Source organism: Ammodytes marinus, assembly GCF_949987685.1.
Source record: "Ammodytes marinus genome assembly, chromosome: 22".
In the NCBI taxonomy this organism is placed as follows: domain Eukaryota; kingdom Metazoa; phylum Chordata; class Actinopteri; order Uranoscopiformes; family Ammodytidae; genus Ammodytes; species Ammodytes marinus.
The window spans coordinates 10,672,107-10,690,648 of NC_137226.1; the positions used below are offsets into that span (position 1 = coordinate 10,672,107).

At 40.5% G+C, this 18,542-nt stretch overlaps 1 protein-coding gene across 2 annotated transcripts in view; it reads right to left on the minus strand.

Moving 5' to 3' along the window:
- Nucleotides 1-5,807: 5,807 nt before the first annotated feature.
- The window catches only part of LOC307268568 (protein PHTF2), a 34,986-nt gene continuing 22,251 nt past the window's right edge, over nt 5,808-18,542 (minus strand). The window contains exons 5-21 of one of the 2 annotated variants that reach the window (XM_080051254.1): nt 15,919-15,988; nt 14,924-15,082; nt 14,391-14,556; nt 12,643-12,804; nt 11,427-11,655; nt 11,018-11,164; nt 10,736-10,892; nt 10,528-10,598; nt 10,179-10,307; nt 10,012-10,097; nt 9,562-9,754; nt 9,307-9,438; nt 9,128-9,214; nt 8,882-9,037; nt 8,254-8,349; nt 8,040-8,165; nt 5,808-7,774 (exon numbers count right to left, since the gene is read on the minus strand). In XM_080051254.1, the coding sequence (XP_079907380.1) occupies nt 7,754-7,774; nt 8,040-8,165; nt 8,254-8,349; nt 8,882-9,037; nt 9,128-9,214; nt 9,307-9,438; nt 9,562-9,754; nt 10,012-10,097; nt 10,179-10,307; nt 10,528-10,598; nt 10,736-10,892; nt 11,018-11,164; nt 11,427-11,655; nt 12,643-12,804; nt 14,391-14,556; nt 14,924-15,082; nt 15,919-15,988 (2,187 nt within the window). In that variant the 3' untranslated portion in view covers nt 5,808-7,753. The remainder of the gene's footprint in view (nt 7,775-8,039; nt 8,166-8,253; nt 8,350-8,881; nt 9,038-9,127; nt 9,215-9,306; nt 9,439-9,561; nt 9,755-10,011; nt 10,098-10,178; nt 10,308-10,527; nt 10,599-10,735; nt 10,893-11,017; nt 11,165-11,426; nt 11,656-12,642; nt 12,805-14,390; nt 14,557-14,923; nt 15,083-15,918; nt 15,989-18,542) is intronic. The other variant, XM_080051255.1, reaches the window with a different exon arrangement.

The following is an 18,542-nucleotide window of genomic DNA, read 5'->3' on the forward strand; positions in this document are numbered from 1 at the left end:
CCCTGTCAAAATCCAAATAATATATATATATATTTTAAATTAGATTAATTTGTGTTTAAATGTGTCTGAATTTAATAAAAAATGTCAGTACGTTACAATAATAATTCCACTTTCTTTGGAATATAGTTATTTTTTGTGAGGCTGAGCTGGATTTCCCAGGCATATCTCATCTAAACCTATTATTTACTATCTATGATCTAAACGCATCACAGCTATGTGGAGCAGCGGGACCTGCACTAGAAGTAGTAGAAATGATGTGCATACAAAAAAAGTTACTTTTCTAGTATACTTCTACTATGTAAAGTTTTATTGTGGTAGGAGTAAAGGAAAAAATTAAGCCTATTTGGGTTTATTTTGGGCATGTATGATTAGTGTAGCTCATTTGCATATTAAAATTCATTTTCAAAGAAACTTGTAATAGCCTACAAATAATGTTAATTATCATGGATACTTTCATTGTGAAAAGTTTCATTTTGATAGGACTAAAGGAAAAAATAGCCCTATTGGGATTTATTGGTGTATGGCCTTATTGGCACACATCTCGGATTGATGAGAATTAAACTTCCTCAACTAGGATTCCTTAGGACTTTTAGTATGTTGTTCTGGACACCTCATAGAAATTATCTGAGCTGAAAAAAATTATTTTACAATTTGTCTGTCGTAAAACGCTATTTTGCCGGCTGGACTAGCTCCTCCCTCCGAACGACAGCTATGCGCGTTCATGTTGCTCCTAATCTGGCGCTTCATCATTTTGTCAAAAATGGTTCAAAGCGCCCAACGCACCTACGCAGCTAGTGTCCCCTCCCCCCCCATATGTTTATTCCCCTAATCAACCATGGCTGCGATCAGACCCGACCCGACACAACAGCGATCATGTCCGTACAAAAACAACAACAACACGGCCAACAATTGTGCCAAAAGACAAATTAACAGCAACTGAACGGAACAAATAGCCTAGCTTGAAAACAGCATTGCAGATTCACACAAACAGCAAGGGAGCACCATACCAAACACATTTAGGCTACAGCAGCATTGTGTGCACGGCAGTAGAAAATAAAGGCAAGTAGCCTACATTACCCTACCTGGCTGTGACAGGACCGTGGCTGGCGTAGATAAACACCGGTGCTTCGCTGTACTTTTCGTGAAAGTTCCCCGGACTTAGCCGTTATGTTTCGGTTCATTATATGGAGCCGGTGGCCGCACACAACCGGGTGAGTTAACTAATGCTATCCGACCGGTGCTAACTTGGTTTATCGGCTAAAGCACAGCCGCACATAGGCCTCTCTGAATTAACCAGGAAGCCCATTCCCCTGGCTCACTTTCCACACGTCTTCTAACCCCGAGCGGCTTCATACAGCAACAGCTGCCCGCAAATACATTTCCTCCTCTGTGTTTCTCAGCCTCTGTGTACACACTGTCCTCCCACCGTGTTAGTTGTTGGTATCCGGGGAATGGTAAATTGAGGGTTCGTCGTTGCATAGATAGTATAGTATAGTTCGTTGGTGAAGACATTGCTATTCGCTGTCCGCCGTAGGAGAGCCAAACAGTAGTGTCAGACTGCTAGGGTCGTGAACGCTCACGCAACCGACGCATCAACGTCGTTGCCAAGTGAACGGACAGTCCCACAGCCAATAAGAACGGAGAATCTGAGCCTCGCTCTGATTGGTCAAAATTTACATGAGCGGTGGCAATTTTTGGGGGCAGCACACAGAGGCAGGGGGGAGCAAAGTCATGAAAAAATATTTTCAGACCACTTCACCTACATATATAGCTGAATGGCTATTATGACAGTTTTGCCAAATATTACAGTGAAAAAATTATCAACTCTAGCTTTAATATGCTGTTGTGAAATATTTGGCATAAAAGACCCCTCTTGCATGTTTAATTTTTGTTATTGAAGTGAAGGCGGGGCACTGGTAATATTGTCGCTATTAGTCCAGGCAAAATAGCGTTTTTCGACAGACAAATTGTAAAAGAATTTTTTTCAGCTCAGATCATTTCTATGAGGTGTCCAGAACAACATACTAAAAGTCCTAAGAAATCCTAGTTGAGGAAATATGTTTAATTCTCATCAATCCGAGATGTGTGCCAATAAGGCGAAACACCAATAAATCCCAATAGGGCTATTTTTTTCCCTTAGTCCTATCAAAATGAAACTTTACACAATGAAAGTATCCATGAAAATAAAAAAAAATTGTATTACAAGTTTCTTTGAAAATGAATTTTAATATGCAAATGAGCTATACACTAATCGTACATGCCCAAAATAAACCCAAATAGGCTTAATTTTTTCCTTTACTCCTACCACAATAAAACTTTACATAGTAAAAGTATACTAGAAAAGTCACTTTTTTTGTATTACAAGTTGCTTTTTAAATGCATTTGAATATGCACATGAGCTCCACACTTATTGAATATCCAATCATCCTACTGCCAATGGGTGATGGCGATGCTGTTTTTAGACTGGCCTCTAACCTGAAAAACTGCCTGGCTTACCTGCCAGGGGTATAACAGGTGCCTCTCATGAATTAGATTAAACCCTCCCTTAGCTAGTGTAATTTTTTACTTTTTTCAGTGCCATTCCCTTTCCTATGCCAAATAGACGAGACTGAAATGGCATGGATAACGAGGAGATTGTCAGACACCTTGGGACCAAGTAACTCCTTTGTCTACTTTATGCACCATACAGTGCTGCTTGAAAGTATGTGAACCCCTTGAGCCTTTATGAATTTTATTTATCAATACCAGTATTTTTTATATGAAATAACAGATTTTTGTTTATCAATTAAACATTTTTCTTTTCCAGAAATCAATTGTTAAAACAGATTTTAAAAAATGATTTGCCAACTTTTGTATGTGAAAAAGTTTGTGAACCCTGAGCTGCATTGGTAATCAGGTGGGCCAAATTTGTGATGAAATGGACCAATGTAATAAAGAAATTGGGTGGCACTAGATAAAACAGAGATCAAACCAGGTCAGTGTAGGCCCACCAAAGTGAACCCATACAGATCAGACTTGCCAAAAGGGAAAGACAATCTCAGAGGATCTCAGGAAGAGAGATGTGATGTTGCACATTTGTCTGGGGACAGCTATCAATTAATTTATTTGGTTCTTGTGCCATAAACAGCTTGTGTGCATTAAGATCAGCATGATGAAACAAGAGTACTAGCAAGTCTGTGTCATCACCTACTGAGACTGTGTCTTTTGTTCTGGCAGAGGCAATGGCAGTTTGGACAATGAGCACATCTGCATCGTGCTTTGTATGGTTTGTGATACACCATTTTTTGTCTTACAAGTTTCTTTGAAAATGAATTTTAATATGCAAATGAGCTATACACTTATCAAATATAGGCTACCCAAATTATATCCGCATAGGCTTAATTTGAACCTTTACTCCTACCACATTAAAACTTTACACAATGAAAGTCTACATGAAAAGTAAGACATTTGTATTAGAAGTTAACCTATAATGGTCAAGGCTTTCCAGAAGGGGTTGGTCGAACGTCAGAACAGGGGTCACATCATACTGCAGAGCTTGAGTTGCCACAAACCTCAATGTTGAGTATATGCAGGATTCATCACTGGGATCAAGATCAATCATTGGAAGGAATGTTACTGAAGCTCTCCCAGGGTGTTCATCTAGAAGATGCAGGATCTGCATCTTACCAGACCATGATGGCCTTTGAGAGTGAAGGAGGAGGGTTGTCTTCCACAAAACATCCAGCTGTGATGTTTTGTTATCTGCTGGCAACAGAGCCAGTGGCTGATACACAATAGGTTCACGTATAGGAGGAATCATAAAGTACTGAATGTGTATGCGACCAACTGCAGCAATATCTGCAGCAGTCACTTGGATCTTTAAAAGAAAAAATGAAGCCTATGCGAATATATTTTGGGTAGCCTATATTTGATTAGTATATAGCTCATTTGCATATTAAAATCAATTTTCAAAGATAAAAATGGAATATCACAAACCATGCAAAGCACGATGCAGATGTGCTCATTGTCCAAACTGCTATTGCCTCTGCCAGAACAAAAGACACAGTCTCAGTAGGTGATGACACAGACTTGTCAGAACTCTTGTTGCATCATGCTGACCTGAATGCACAGGAGCCGTTTATGGCACAAGAACCAAAGAAAGCAACAAAAATAAGACGGATATGGTGCATAAAGTAGACAAAGGAGTTACTTGGTCCCAAGGTGTGTGACAATCTCTTCTTTCTCCATGCCATTTCAGGCTGTGATTCTACGTCTCGTCTATTTGGCATAGGAAAGGGAATGGCACTAGCCTGGAAATCCAGACCTGCCACTAGGCGCTGGCAAGTTAAATGTGCTGCGCCTGTTGGTCTGGGCACTCTCCATTGAAGCTCATTAAATATGTCAAGAAATCCTGAGCTACATTTCAATTGGTTCTATCTGATATGGGCGGGCCAGAGCCCTATGTATGGTGCTCTGGGGCGGACGTAAACGGATGACGACAGTGCGCCGTCGAAGCCGTGATAGTAAACATCAAAGATAGCTGCGGATATGTTGTTTGAGTTTGAGACGGCTTTGGCCTCGACCCTTTACAATTTGGAAGACGGCACTCAATCTTTCATTAGCAAGTAAGAGGAATATTCTGTTTTGCAGACGACCACGGCAAAAGTTAAATTTAACAGTTAATCCCGCTGTTCGCTAAATGAACGGGGCTTAATACGGCACATTGTTCATTGCTCTGATTGGTTGTAGTGCTATCAAATTGCGTGCAGTGGCATTTGAAGAGACAAATCTAATTCATGAGAGGCACCCCTGGCAGGTAAGCCAGGCAGTTTTTCAGGTTTGAGGCCAGTCTAAAAGCAGCATTGCCATCACCCATTGGCAGTAGGATGATTGGATATTCAATAAGTGTGGAGCTGATGTGCATATTCAAATTCATTTAAAAAGAAACTTGTAATACAAAAAAGTGACTTTTCTAGTATACTTTTACTATGTAAAGTTTTATTGTGGTAGGAGTAAAGGAAAAAATTAAGCCTATTTGGGTTTATTTTGGGCATGTACGATTAGCGTATAGCTCATTTGCATATTAAAATTCATTTTCAAAGAAACTTGTAATACAATTTATTTTTATTTTCATGGATACTTTCATTGTGTAAAGTTTCATTTTGATAGGACTAAGGGAAAAAAATAGCCCTATTGGGATTTATTGGTGTTTCGCCTTATTGGCACACATCTCGGATTGATGAGAATTAAACATATTTCCTCAACTAGGATTTCTTAGGACTTTTAGTATGTTGTTCTGGACACCTCATAGAAATGATCTGAGCTGAAAAAAATTCTTTTACAATTTGTCTGTTTTTTGGCCCAAAAATGGGTTACTTTGCCTGGCCTATATACTAAATTCCCTACTGAAGGCCCTGACTGAAACCCCACGGTACGCTACTGGCAAATAGGCATTAGGCTCCTTCACTAAATGCTAAATGCCACACGTATGGCTACAAGAATTGGCTCAGGCACAAAGAGACAATTTATAGAATTGTATTTTAGAACGTGTGACTTGTGAAGATAGAGATCTAATGCAACGTTCGAATCAGACATTTTCTAACGGGTAGTCCAATGTATTTTAAAACAGAGATCAATCATGTGACGTGGGGAAATAGGATCTAATGCAACATTCGAATCAACAATTTTCAAATATTTCTAACTCCTTTCATATATATATATATTAGCATTCAGTTTACCCCCCAAATAACATTGCTACAAGGATTTAGTGAATTTGGGTTGCCAGGGCCTTTAAATACAGTGCTACACTGAAAAACAAAAATAACCAATCAGTCAACATCCATTTATTTTATTTTTCTTAAAAAAAAATAGACCTTGTGGACAGACCAGTTCACAAAAAAAGAAAGAAAAACAAATGGAAATCTTCACTCTTTGAAAACATAACAACATAGAGTCCTCTTCACAGATTAATTTCCATACAGGTCAAAACTTCTTAGTTCCTTTTTAGAATAAACAGTAAAACGTGCCTGGCCTTTTTCCAACGAGCGTGAGAAACAATCTTTTACATATGAATGTTGAAAAGAGCAAAAAAAAAAAAAAACAGATATACAAACTTAAAGGGATTCCCAAATGGGTAACAAATAGTCTTAAAGCAAAATGCTGCAAAATACATTATTTTTTCCAGCCGAGACGAGCAAAAAAACAATAAAATAAGCACTTTGGTCTTCCTCCTCACACATACTGACGATGATTATGCAAGTATTGTTTGTGTAATGTACTAATGTAATGGAAATGCTACAGCTTGTCACATTTGAGATTTTTTCTGAGGGCGCGATGGCTTCACGTACCATGTAGGATTTACTTCAGAGAGTGACGTGAACGCTGCTTTTTACAGTTCAGAGAAAAAAATTAAAACGTACTGCATCGAGTAAGGTGAGGTACAAAAAAAATATCTCAACATTGAAACAAAATTTTGTTTTCTTCCATTTTCAAACCGGTTGCTTTAAAAGTGGACATCTTCACTAGTGCTCTAGTTAAAGCAAGGCTAAAAACTGGGAAATCCCAATTAGAAGAACTTCAAAAAGTCTATTTAATTCACATTTAGTGTTTTCCTTGTATTATATATTTTGAATGGTTTGACGTGCATAGAATAGGCCGATGTCCTAATCTGCACTTAACAAAAAACAGTATTGAAGTGACATATTTGAACTAAATCTCATTAGTTTTGCCTGTTTTAATGGATGTCTTATGAAAAAGGTTTCTGTGAGGAAATAACCTACACACACACACACGCACGCACATTGCTAAACATACTGTCCAGACACTGATATGGGCCATGAAATTAAAACATGTATTGTCATTTTTGCTAAACCATACTGTAAATGTCACATTTCGTCTGTTATTTATAGTAACATGGACTAGATGATTGTTTCTATGCAGTGCTGATGTCGTTCAGCATTTCACCCATTTTTCTCTCTCTCCCCAGTGAGAACACATTCCTCAGGTAGGTCGGCAAATTAAGAGAGATGGTAACAGAAAGGTAATTGAAACATTTAAAAATGTCTAGCTTTCTTTACATGTTAAAGCTGGTTTTGAAAAAGGTTAGATGTAAATTAACTGAGAACTTAAAACTATACCGGAGGATCTACAGTCTGACTTGACAAATAGCAGGAATTACACAAAACCGATCCTTAATTTGAAGTTTTCTGAGATAATGAATGTATCCTTGTAACTGTACTTTGATCACAATATATTACAGCATTTGATGCACCTTTATAAAACGTTCTTACATATTTCAGGCTGAAATAAAGACACCGTTAAATTTAAGGTCATAACAATTACTTGAAGTTTTGTTTTGAAACACGCAAAATATAAATAATAGCTTTCAGTTAAAGCAAATAAAACACAGAAATACAACAATTTTTGCCTCATCGTCGGCTCAATACTTTGCCTACAGATTTGTGAGAAACTGCAGCTGAGAACCTAGAACGATCACGTTTAACATAATAATTTATGTTTAGAATAATAATACTAACACTTGTTGTAGACAGGTCCAAATATAGCATCGTCTTGTGTTCCCGAGAACACAACAAATGGAAACAAACTACAATTCAAATAAAGCCTAAGTAAAAACACTGAGCGGGTAAATAAATAGTTTTTGAATTGCACAAAGTGGGAACGTTGAATGTCGGGGCGGTCCGATATGTTGGATGCCGACGTTCAGTCTTACAGTCAGTCGAGTGTTTGGGCGAAGGGTAGTCACATCCGCACACTGTCATGATTTGATCTTCCACAGCTGTGAACAAAAGTTTTACAAAACGCTACAGGTTAGAGTGCTTTTTCACTTTATCTTCAAGTAAATATACTTCAGGTTGAGAAGATAAATAGCAAAAAAGGGATTTATAATATATATAGGTACTGTAAAGTAAATCTATGGTGGAACAGTTCCTACTCTAACCTTTAAAACTTTGCTCTGTTCCCTCAAACAGCTCTGGGAACGTCATGCAAGGCATTAGTGTAGATTTAATTGTGCGCCGAAAAATAGATCTCACACACTTTACCTTCAGGTTAAAACCTAACAGGTCAGATATGACTCCGGACACGGCGGAGAGGATGACCACCTGGGTGATGTTGTAGAGCAGAGGGTTCATAGTCAGGCCATACAACCTGAAGGGAGTGTCTAACTCCTGCACAGAGAGGGACATAATGGGTTTTTAGATGAGACAGATTTAAAAAAGGTGACAAACAGTGTGAAGAATCCTCATGTATTCGCACCTTGAGTAGTTTGGTCGCCAGTTTCAAGACGTTGTTGACCAGCGTCAGATCCTCTTTCTTGTTGGGCTTCTTCTCCATCTTCAGATACAGGTTGATCTGTGAAAACACACATTCGAGCCATGTCAGCCGCTGCATTCCAATACCCACACTTCCCTGCTATTTAGTAAGGTAGAAAAAGACTTAGGATGTCCTAATTCATGTGGTCAGATGCTGCATGCTACAAAATACCCGGTCATAACATCATGCAAACACCCGTTCATAATTTTTGGTATGTAAATCAGCAGGCTTTTTGGCCGATTCTGACCCACAAGCAACAGCGCACCGGAAGATGGGTTACATTCAATCCAATTAAACCTTTATTTATACAGACGGAGCGTATGAAAACAGACGGCAATGCAACGGATATATAAGCAAAAGGCAAGTTCAAGGTGCGATGTGATGATGAAATGAATGAGCAAAAAAATATGTCCCAATTGTAGGCCTACTGCAGACTAACTAATCTGTTTTATGGGTTAGCTGTGGTATGTAGAATAGTAAAAAAGTATATGATTTGGAATGCAGTGAGTTTTCGCATGGAGTGTTTTCCAAAGGCACGTATGCTGTGTACGAGGTTCCTTGAGTGTGTTACCTGTTCAGTGAGCAGTATGGAGGTGTTGCTGTACTTCTTGCTGGTCTCTGAGCCCAGAGTGACAAACCTGAGCAGGAACAGAGACAGACTGGAGCACCAGATCACCAGCTCCCAGTTATAGTGACACTCTAGGAAGGTTTCATGGACGTGGAGCAGCTGCAAGAAGAGATGAAGGGAAAGTTATTCACTCAGTGATAATGTTACGTTTTCAAACGGCCTGATGAATGGAGGCGCTGTGTCAGAGACCTGGGCGCAGCAGATGAAGACCACGGACAGCGTGAGCAGGAACGCCGAAGACACAATCACGTCCACAGAGCGCTGAGGACCCCGTCTCTACAAGACGCAACAGAATGGCAGTCATTCAAAACTGTTAACGTTTGTCAAATACTTGAGGTTGATTATTAGAAGAAAAAGAGAGTTTAAACCTTGAGGTAGGAGCGTAGCGACAGCCACATCTTGATGTTCTGAACTTTCTTCAGTCTAAAATGGGGGACCTCAGACTTCCTTGCTCTGCGGGCCGAAGTCAGGTGACCAAACAGCTTGGCGAACAGCAGCCTCTGAAACACACAAAAACATGTGAACATTGAAGACTACATCTCCCCAGTCTCCACAACAACTAGATTAAACCCCTTTAACAGCTACTCTATAGAAAGCTATGATGCAGAACATTACGGTCTCACCTGTTTGTACGTCCTCTCTGCTACGCTGAGCAGGAAGAAGAAGAGCCATATAAGGCAGACACGCACCAGGAAGCTGAGCGTCACCATGGTGAAGACCATAGGGTCTGACCCAGAGCCCCCTCCCATTGCTACAGACAGCAGCTCACTGACCGTGACTGAGGTCAGCTGATCCAGGTCGCGATACTGAGCCAGCCTGCAGGAGAGGGACCATGGGAGTTTAACAGGCAGAATATATAAATACTGACTATTTGTCATAACGTTTAGCCTATTAAAAGGTGGAGTGTGCAATTTTGGAGATTTTGGTGGATGCTTGTTTTCGAAAAATGTCAAAGCAAAAAGCATTCTCCAGAATCACCCACTCTACCTTTTAAAGGGAGATATCTGCAGTATCTTTCAATGCTTTTTCCATTCATTTCCCCCCATGTTATTTGACGGTGATGTGTTTAGTACCTGTATGCAAAAGGTGTGAGGCCGAGCGTCACTGAAACCACATTCCCAAACACCTGGTAACCGATACCAGGAGGGTGGAGATTGACCTGTGGAAGATAAAAAGTATTGTGGTAAAAAATAATACTTTTGATGACACGTCAGTGGGTAACACGTGAAAAGTGACTGACTTTGTTCATGATCATGCCACTGATCTCCAGGACTGACATGTCGGCCTTCTTACAGTCGTTTCCCTCCCACACGATGGCACTCACTCTCTCCAGACCGGGGTTAGAGCTGTGCAGCCAGGGAGTGTGACCCTGAAGACATTTAGACCACCACATCCACAGTATTACTGACCTGTCTTTTTCACCGCAACAAAGCTGCTTGGTAATAATAATTTTTAGTATTCCTAACTAATGATTGAATATTTTTATTTTTTGAGAAAAGAAAAATGTATTCAGGGTTTGTACAACTTTAACACTAAACCTAAGAGCTTCATTATCCGGCCACATATGGTATGCAAGAGGCTCCACAGACCTGATGGAAAGGGTCATCTCTGTATTCTTTTTTAGCAGGAGGACAGACGGGCGCAGTTCCTCCTTCTCCCTCTGCAGAGAAAAGAAGTCACAGCATTGATTTCAATGAAAACCCCACAGATTATGTATGAACAGTAAAAGCAGAGCTGATTATATTTCTGCAGCTGGACACATTTGCATTGATCCCAAGCTAGTCTGTCACCACTGACCGGTCTCTGAGGTGCAGGAGGAGCGGCACTCGGCACAGTGCAGGAAGTCTTCCCACATCAGGTCCTCCGTCTCTGACTCGTGTCTCGTGCTCTCAGAGTCCTGAGTCCGAAGACTGGAACATCTGGAGCTGCAGCTGGTACCAGACTTAGGGACGTCCTGATTAAAAACAGAGCGGACATGTTGTCGTTTTGTGAGAAATATAAAACATTTCCCGTTTTCATTTAATTTTTTTTGTCATTTGATTAAACTGCTTCGAAAAGTTCATTTGTGTTTGTGTCTACCTCCAAAGGATAGTGTTTCTTGTAGTGGTGTGTACTCTTGCGGTTTCGGAGCGTACAGTCACTGTTCATTCTCTCCACTCCCCTGCGGAGGGCGGTGTAGGACGCCTCAGGATCCTCCTCACTGGACGCCTCATCTGACCCTGGCTCCTGAAAGAAATCCTGCTGTGATAAGTCCATACATTTGAAACAAAAACTATTCTGACAAATATGTGTATAGTGAAAGCTCTGGTGTTTAACTTCTGTCGCAGAGAAAATATATATTTTTTTATATTTACAGAGGGTCGATCAACTTTGCGTCAACTCATTTGGCAACGGCTTGGATGTAATTGTCATTCATTCATTCATATGAAAAAGTTACACACTATAGCTCTAAACAGCACTTCTTCTGTCTGTGGATTTGATGGATCACCTTAGTGCCGCTCGCCAGCATCAGTGGAGCGCCTCGCGGTGCGTGAGTGTGCGTCGGCGGGACGAGGGAGTTCCAGCTCGCTTCGTCTGGCCGGCTTAGCAAATCACACCGCGGCTCGTGGAGCTGAAGCCCCTCCTCACTGCTGCGATTGGTCACACGGCCGTCCAGCGACACATAGCCGTTGTCAGTCTCTGTGGACTTGTCTATGGACAGCTTGGACTTCTTTGATCTGGAGGAGGAAGTGATGTATGAAGAGTGGGGGAGCGAGGGGGGAGACCGATAGGAAAAGGACAGACATGTGTAGACGGACAGATTGAGACGAATATTTAGATAAAAACAACGGCAGGGCGGTGAGAGTTTACCAGCAATGGAGACGGTCTCAGAAGCAGGGCATGCAGGATGCGTTGATCACAACACTGTGGAACATTCATACTCAAGTGAAAGTGTTGCATGGAATGTGACGCAATGCATGAATGGATTAGAATTTTTAAATCTCAAACCTAGTTATTGATAATTTAGGTTGCACAAATACGTCTCAGATAAAATTATAAATAAGGTTAATATGTGAGTAAATCAGAGAATGAATGAATGAATGAATGGTGGTGTGTGTTTTTTAGCAGCAAATCAATAGATGAAGTTTATTTAGTTCTCAGAAACGTTCCACACTGTTGCAGTCGGCTGAAAGCTGCTCATAGTAAAAGCTTTGTGGAGACAACATCTGAGAGGATACTATTCAGATTATAAACTTTGAATTGTTTAAAAAAAATGTGTGTGAAATGTTCTGATTTATCGGTAGAATTCCCCCATCGCTTCTTTTGAACGCAGCTCAGTCAGCAAGTCATGCACATGAGAATCAGCTGCAAAATCCCTCATGAAGTCAACACTGAGAAATGTTTACATCTCAACAGAGATGAAAATGTAAAGCATGTGAAGAGGGAGGGATGTTGCAGCTGAAGCAGCTCAGGTCTGGGGCGAGGCTGGGCTTCAGTTCAAGACGCCAATGACAGTTTATTTACCGTCTAAACATACAACTTTTTGTGAAATAAAACTTTCATAATTTGATGAAACTCCAGATTGGGAATTTCCTGTTTTTCACCAACTCAAACGATTTAAATCTGGATCATTAGGGCAAACTGAAGCCGAGCCCCCGTTCTTTTTGTACGTCATCTTGTTTTTTTGTTTTGTTTTTAGGAAATTGGGAAATGAAAATACACACCCAGCTTTACAGATATCATGCCAGAAATCTTGGAAGAGTGCACCCAGGCTGTAAGTGGTGCTGGCTGAGCGGGAGTGTGGCGCCCCCTCCTGTGTGTTATCGGTAGTGCTAGACCCATCACCTTCCCTATGCACCTCCATCTGAGAGGCCTTCCTCAACTTCCTTTGGTTTGGAAAGAATAGAGGGGTGGAGAGAGTCTTAGAGCGGAAACTGAAGGCTAAAGAAGAACTGAAACTACAGCAGTGTGTCCACCGGGGAACCTGGATTTGTAGTAGTACATTTGTTATTTATTTAAGGACGCAATGCAGCCCCATCATGTTTCAAAGAACCAGACTCAGGCACCCGCTGGACACAAAGGCTGACACAGTTAAAAAAAGGAATTCTACAAAACTCCTCATTTATGTTTTTATTCTGCAAAAGTAGATAATTTTTTTTTATTGTGCGAGTCTAATCTAGAGAAAATTGAATCGGGAAAACAAGTCTTGTATTCATAGACACTTTATGTTTTTCTTAAGTAAGCAACTTTTAAAACGTGATTGAAAACGTTTATTTATTTTTAATTTTTTTTATTTGATCAGGAAACAGCACATTTTAAAATATATTTTGTGTTGGTCAACTTTTGCAGGATATAAACATGAAAATCAGATTTTGCAGAATTGCTGCTTAAAAATTTGGTTACTAACAAAAAAAGGACACAGAGGAGAGGTGTAGGTGTCTTTAGGATTTACAAAATAACAGGCAGGAAGAAAAGGTTGGTTCAGAAAGGCTTCCATCTAAAAACCAGAAATTGCAGGTTTTGAATCAGAAGATTGAAATGAAAACGAAAATATTGAAGCTAAGATTTTCCATGAACTGTAATCTTTGCGTCGATGAGATGAAATGTCTTTTACACTTGGACGATGAAAGAAGAAAGACAGAAATGTACTGTACAGAGGAAAAATAATAGCACCGTTTTTATGACCAAATATCCTTGTGTAAGTGAATGAGGAAACGAGGTGGATTCGGACGGTGGCTACCTCGCTCCCCTGAACTCAAAAACCTCCCCAAACCCTTTCCAAAAATGTGGCACGGTCCAATTTTCTTCCCAAGAGCCTGAAAATCTTATTTTACATAATTTTTATACCAGTAAAATAGCAGCCGCACACTGACAAAGCTTTATAACCACACACTGCAAGTATAAAAAAAAATACAAAACACAAAGAGTAAATGCAAACTACCTTCTACTTTCACACACACAACGGATCCCATTTATTCACAACCGGTGACGTTAGCTTCATCATGGAGAGATTTCCTTAAGACTCAAAGGGAACTTTAATTCTCAATCAAATGACTCCTTGTCTAATTTTCATTTAAAAATAATCCACTTTGCATGTAATCTATTCTAGATACAATGCTAATATATAAATGTAATCTGAGAAAAAGAGATTTAAGACCGAGTTGCTGACTCCTGAAAAAATATCTCCATGATACACATGCTTCTGTGAAAGAACTTGGCAGGAAAACAATCAGCCAAAAAAAAAGACATATTCATTTCATTTCCACACATTTCTGATAGTTTGTGTTCCAATTATTTTCTTCTGTGTATGATTAATCTATTCATCAAAATGTATGTGTATTATTCCTACTTCTTCTGTTCCCTCCTTCCTTCTGTATCAACCACCTCCCCCTATACTCCTGCACTGTTTCTTGTCTCTTTTTTTTTAACCATTTCTCTCCTTCACATGCATTGTATTTTCCCTGTTGTGTACCTGCGTCTCTTGCCCCCGCTGCTGGACACAGGTTTGGGCGTCCTGGTGGAGACGATCTGACAGTGGACGGTCCCCAGAAGCAGCATGAGCCAGGTGGCTCCAAACACCTCGGTGGCAGGTATCCCATGAGGCTTAGGGATGACCACATACAGGACTGCTGCTGCCACTGAGAGAGAGAGAGGGAAGCAACATGGTTAACACAGGAACTAATTAACAGTGTAGAGGTTATTTTTTAACACCAAACTTTTTTCATTTTTCTTTTTGACCTGATGAAGATCCATCTGGGTTCCAAACGTAAACCATTTAAATAAATGTGCACTTTGGCGTCAGTGTGCGTGGATACGGATTTCAAGTATCTTTCTTTTAACATGTGATGTGCATAGAACTAAGCTCCTTCTATGACGGGGAAAGATCCAGATATTACACCAGATAAATAAAAGTCAAATAAAAACTGACACATCATTTTGCAAATATGTAAAACATTGCTCATAATTAAAAAACTAGTTCACACACACACACACACACACACTTACCTTGCACCGAGTACAGAGCCAGCAGTAAGAGGTAGATGGCTCTGGATGTGACCTGGATCCACCATCGGTAGAAGAAGGGGAAGAGGACCACCCTGACAAGGCCCTTCCTGGTCAGCGACGTCCACGGACTCTCTGGTTTGGCTTTGGCAAACGCCGAACCTGCATACAGGAAGATGGTCAAATCAATACACACTCACAATGCCTGATAAGGAGAATGCATTAGGACCAAAAGACTCAGCGTTGAACAGGATAGCCCATCACCTAAATCAAAATGGAGTCACTTAAAATCTATCTTTAAATCAGTCCCTTCTATCTATCTATCTATCTTTTTTTTTTTAAAGATTTGTTTTTGGCATTTTTATGCTCCATTGATAGTGTAGAGAGAGTTGAAATGGGGCAGAGAGGGGAGTGACATGCAGAGAACGACCACGGGCTGGAATCGAACCCGGGTCCGCTGCTGGCTGAGGCCCATGGGGGGGGACGCCCTACCAACTGAGCTAAGGGCGCCCCCAGTTCCTTCTATCTCATCCAAAACCTCTTCTATCTACCAGTCAGATACTTCTCTAGTTCCCCCTCTCTTTCTCCATTTCTTTCTTGATCGTCTTTCCATCCTTCCAATGCAGTGAAATAGAATCGAGGATATATATCTGCGTGTGTGTGTGTGATCACACCGATTGGATGAATTATTAAAAGCGTGATGAATATGAGACAGATAGAAGAGGATGAGAGTGCAGGCAGAGAGGAGAGGAAAGAATGAGTGAGGATTAGGATGAGTGACAGGATGTTGGCACGGCAAAGGATTGGGATCTCAGGTTCATGTGTTTGCGTTTTACAAAGATGTTGTGTGTCTGGTGGTTTTAGCATTAGCGAGAGGCCTGTCTGTCTGTTATCTAATCTCATTAGCTTGATGGAGAGGGCGTTTGCGCGCGCGCGCGCGCACACACACACACACACACACACACACACACACACACACACACACACACTCCACTCACCTCTAACCAAGTCCACGTCTATAAGATCTGGTTTGACATGTCCAGTCTTCTTTGGCTTGTTCCTCAAGCCCTGCAGGTGGAGACAGGGAGACACAAGAGTCAAATGGCAGACAAAGAAAGGAACAGGAATACTGATGTAACACATTTTCACACGTGTGGTTTTACTGCAAATCAACTATAGGAAGCTCTTCGTGCACTTAATGCCTTCAGAAACACACATGCACACTCAAGTGTTTGAGGAGGCACACGGTGCATTCAGGCTCACACAGCTCATCTACTCACATTTACTAGATTTACACACCACATGTTCAGCCCAATAACGAACAATTCTACACTTTAAAGCATTAGGTTGGTAAACATTTAAAGTCTTTTGTGAAACCAGCTGTGTCACTTTAAAAGCAAGTGTGTACGCGCAGTCGTTCATCCCAGTGAGGTTTACCGTTAAAGCTGTAGAGTTGTGCAGTTTATTGACCCTGGGAATAATGCTCCCCTGTTGACTTCCTGTGCCAGCCACTCACTTCCTCCTCCGACACATACCCCTCATGTCTGTGTGTGTGTGTGTGTGTGTGTGTGTGTGTGTGTGTGTGTGTGTGTGTGTGTGTGTGTGTGTGTGTGTGTGTGTGTGTGTGTGTGTGTGTGTGTGTGTGTCAGCTCTGTCAGCTGTCAGGGCAAAACTGTATGAGCGACTGTAAAAAAGAATTTGAATGAGGATTCACATCAATGGTTAAGTCGAGTAAACACTGATACGACCACAGCTCTCTATGAAGGTACACTATTACCGATATTATCAATTACTATACTAAAATATTTTGTGTATGGTTTTTTTTCGTGATTATACAAATTATTTAATGGCAGGTCAGATTGCTCTAATCTCAGCTAAAGGTGTTGTGCCTTTATATAAAAACATGGAGTCATGGACTTGTTACGTAATTTTTTAATGTAGAGTTCAAATTGAATATCCATTGTATCCTATTAAGGTCACATCTGTCCCCGAGTGCACTGTGGCAACCAAAGCTGTGAATAAACAACTAAACTGATTAGATATTTCTAAAACGTCTTACATTTTAGACTACATTATTATTTTCAAAATAAGGTATCAAAGAGTGAGATAGTGCACATTTTAATCCTGTGAGTTCTATACAACTGGACTGTGCAATATCACACCAAGCCGACCACTTGAATCTGAACGGCTCATGCTAATATTTACATAAAGGACAATCAAGTTCTGTGTTATCAGTCAATGGTCTGATACAGAGCACCGATGGAGGCCCTTATCTCTAAACAGCAGAACTAAACGAGATAATACACTGCGTGTGTGTTTGGGTGTGTGAAAAGAGAAAGTGTAAACGAGCAGGGTAGCAGAGTGTGTGTGTTTTCAGGGTGTGTGTGCATGTGTGTGTGTATGTCTGGGCTAAAAGAAGTCGATCAATAACTTCCTCCTGGCAGTACATTTACTGCAGCAGTGACGTCCATTACAACAACAAATCATTCATTTGCATTCTGAGTGCAAATTCTGAAGACAAAAGTGTTTTATTTTACAGTCTAAGGCAACTTCTCTTGTTGCACTTCATGTATTTTAACAAAGGGGGAATTTGAACCAAAAGATCAAGTAGAATAAATTTAAGTTTTCAGTTTGCACCGGCAGGTGGCGCTGGGTTTCCTCTGCTGAGCTTCCAACTGTTTTTTTTTTTTTTTTTTTTTTCACTAAAACCCCAGGAATAAACTCAAATTAAGCTGTGTGAGGAGCTCATTTGAAATATGTTCACCTCGATGAGAAGGTCAATCTTTGTAAAATAATTGAAATCCTTATATTGTCAATTTGGGTTCCTTTATGCTCGACTTAACAATGGATGGGCTTCAGAATGAATGATCTATCGGAGCAGGTAAAGTTGATGCAATAAAACTGTTGTGATATAAGGATTCTTGTCTGGTTTGTTTTTTGCAAAGTCAGATGGGAAACAAAATGGAAAAAAACACTTAATAGATAAGATGGACGGATGGAAGATGGATGATCTTCTCTAAACAAAGCATAGGAGCCATAAAAGTCAATAGAAAGCGAATCTGCCACGCCTGGCTTTAAAATGTCCTGTCTTTAGCAGACAACAACTGAGGTTTATAGTGACAGCTTATCCAAAGTTTTTACGAGCCTATAAACACTACAATTACCACTTTGGAGGAGGTGCAGGGTGGGCACATGTTGTATTCATACCATGCTGAGATAATCTCTACTGCAGCTCCAGAGACCCTGGGAAACCAATTACCACAGCCAAGGTCGCAGCACTGTTTACTTTTATGTGTGTCTGTGTGTGTGTGTGTGCCAGCCTGTGCGAGTGTGGACTATGAGTTCATTAATGAGAGTGACTCTAACCTCTCAGTTTACAGGACCAGAGGTACAGTATGGAGGTAGAGAAGGGACAGTAAAAACGGCTGAGCCAACAAAATGTAGATGTAAACACAATTTTGCTTTCCGTCCCACTCATTCATTTAGAAAAAAACTAAAAGTAATCCTGCTCTAAAAGCTCTAAGAGACTGATCATGTTCTCTAACCACCCATTGGGAATGTTAGGTATTCAGATAATGTGTTGACTATCGCCCCAGTCTTTCCTGAAGAGAGACACTTTACC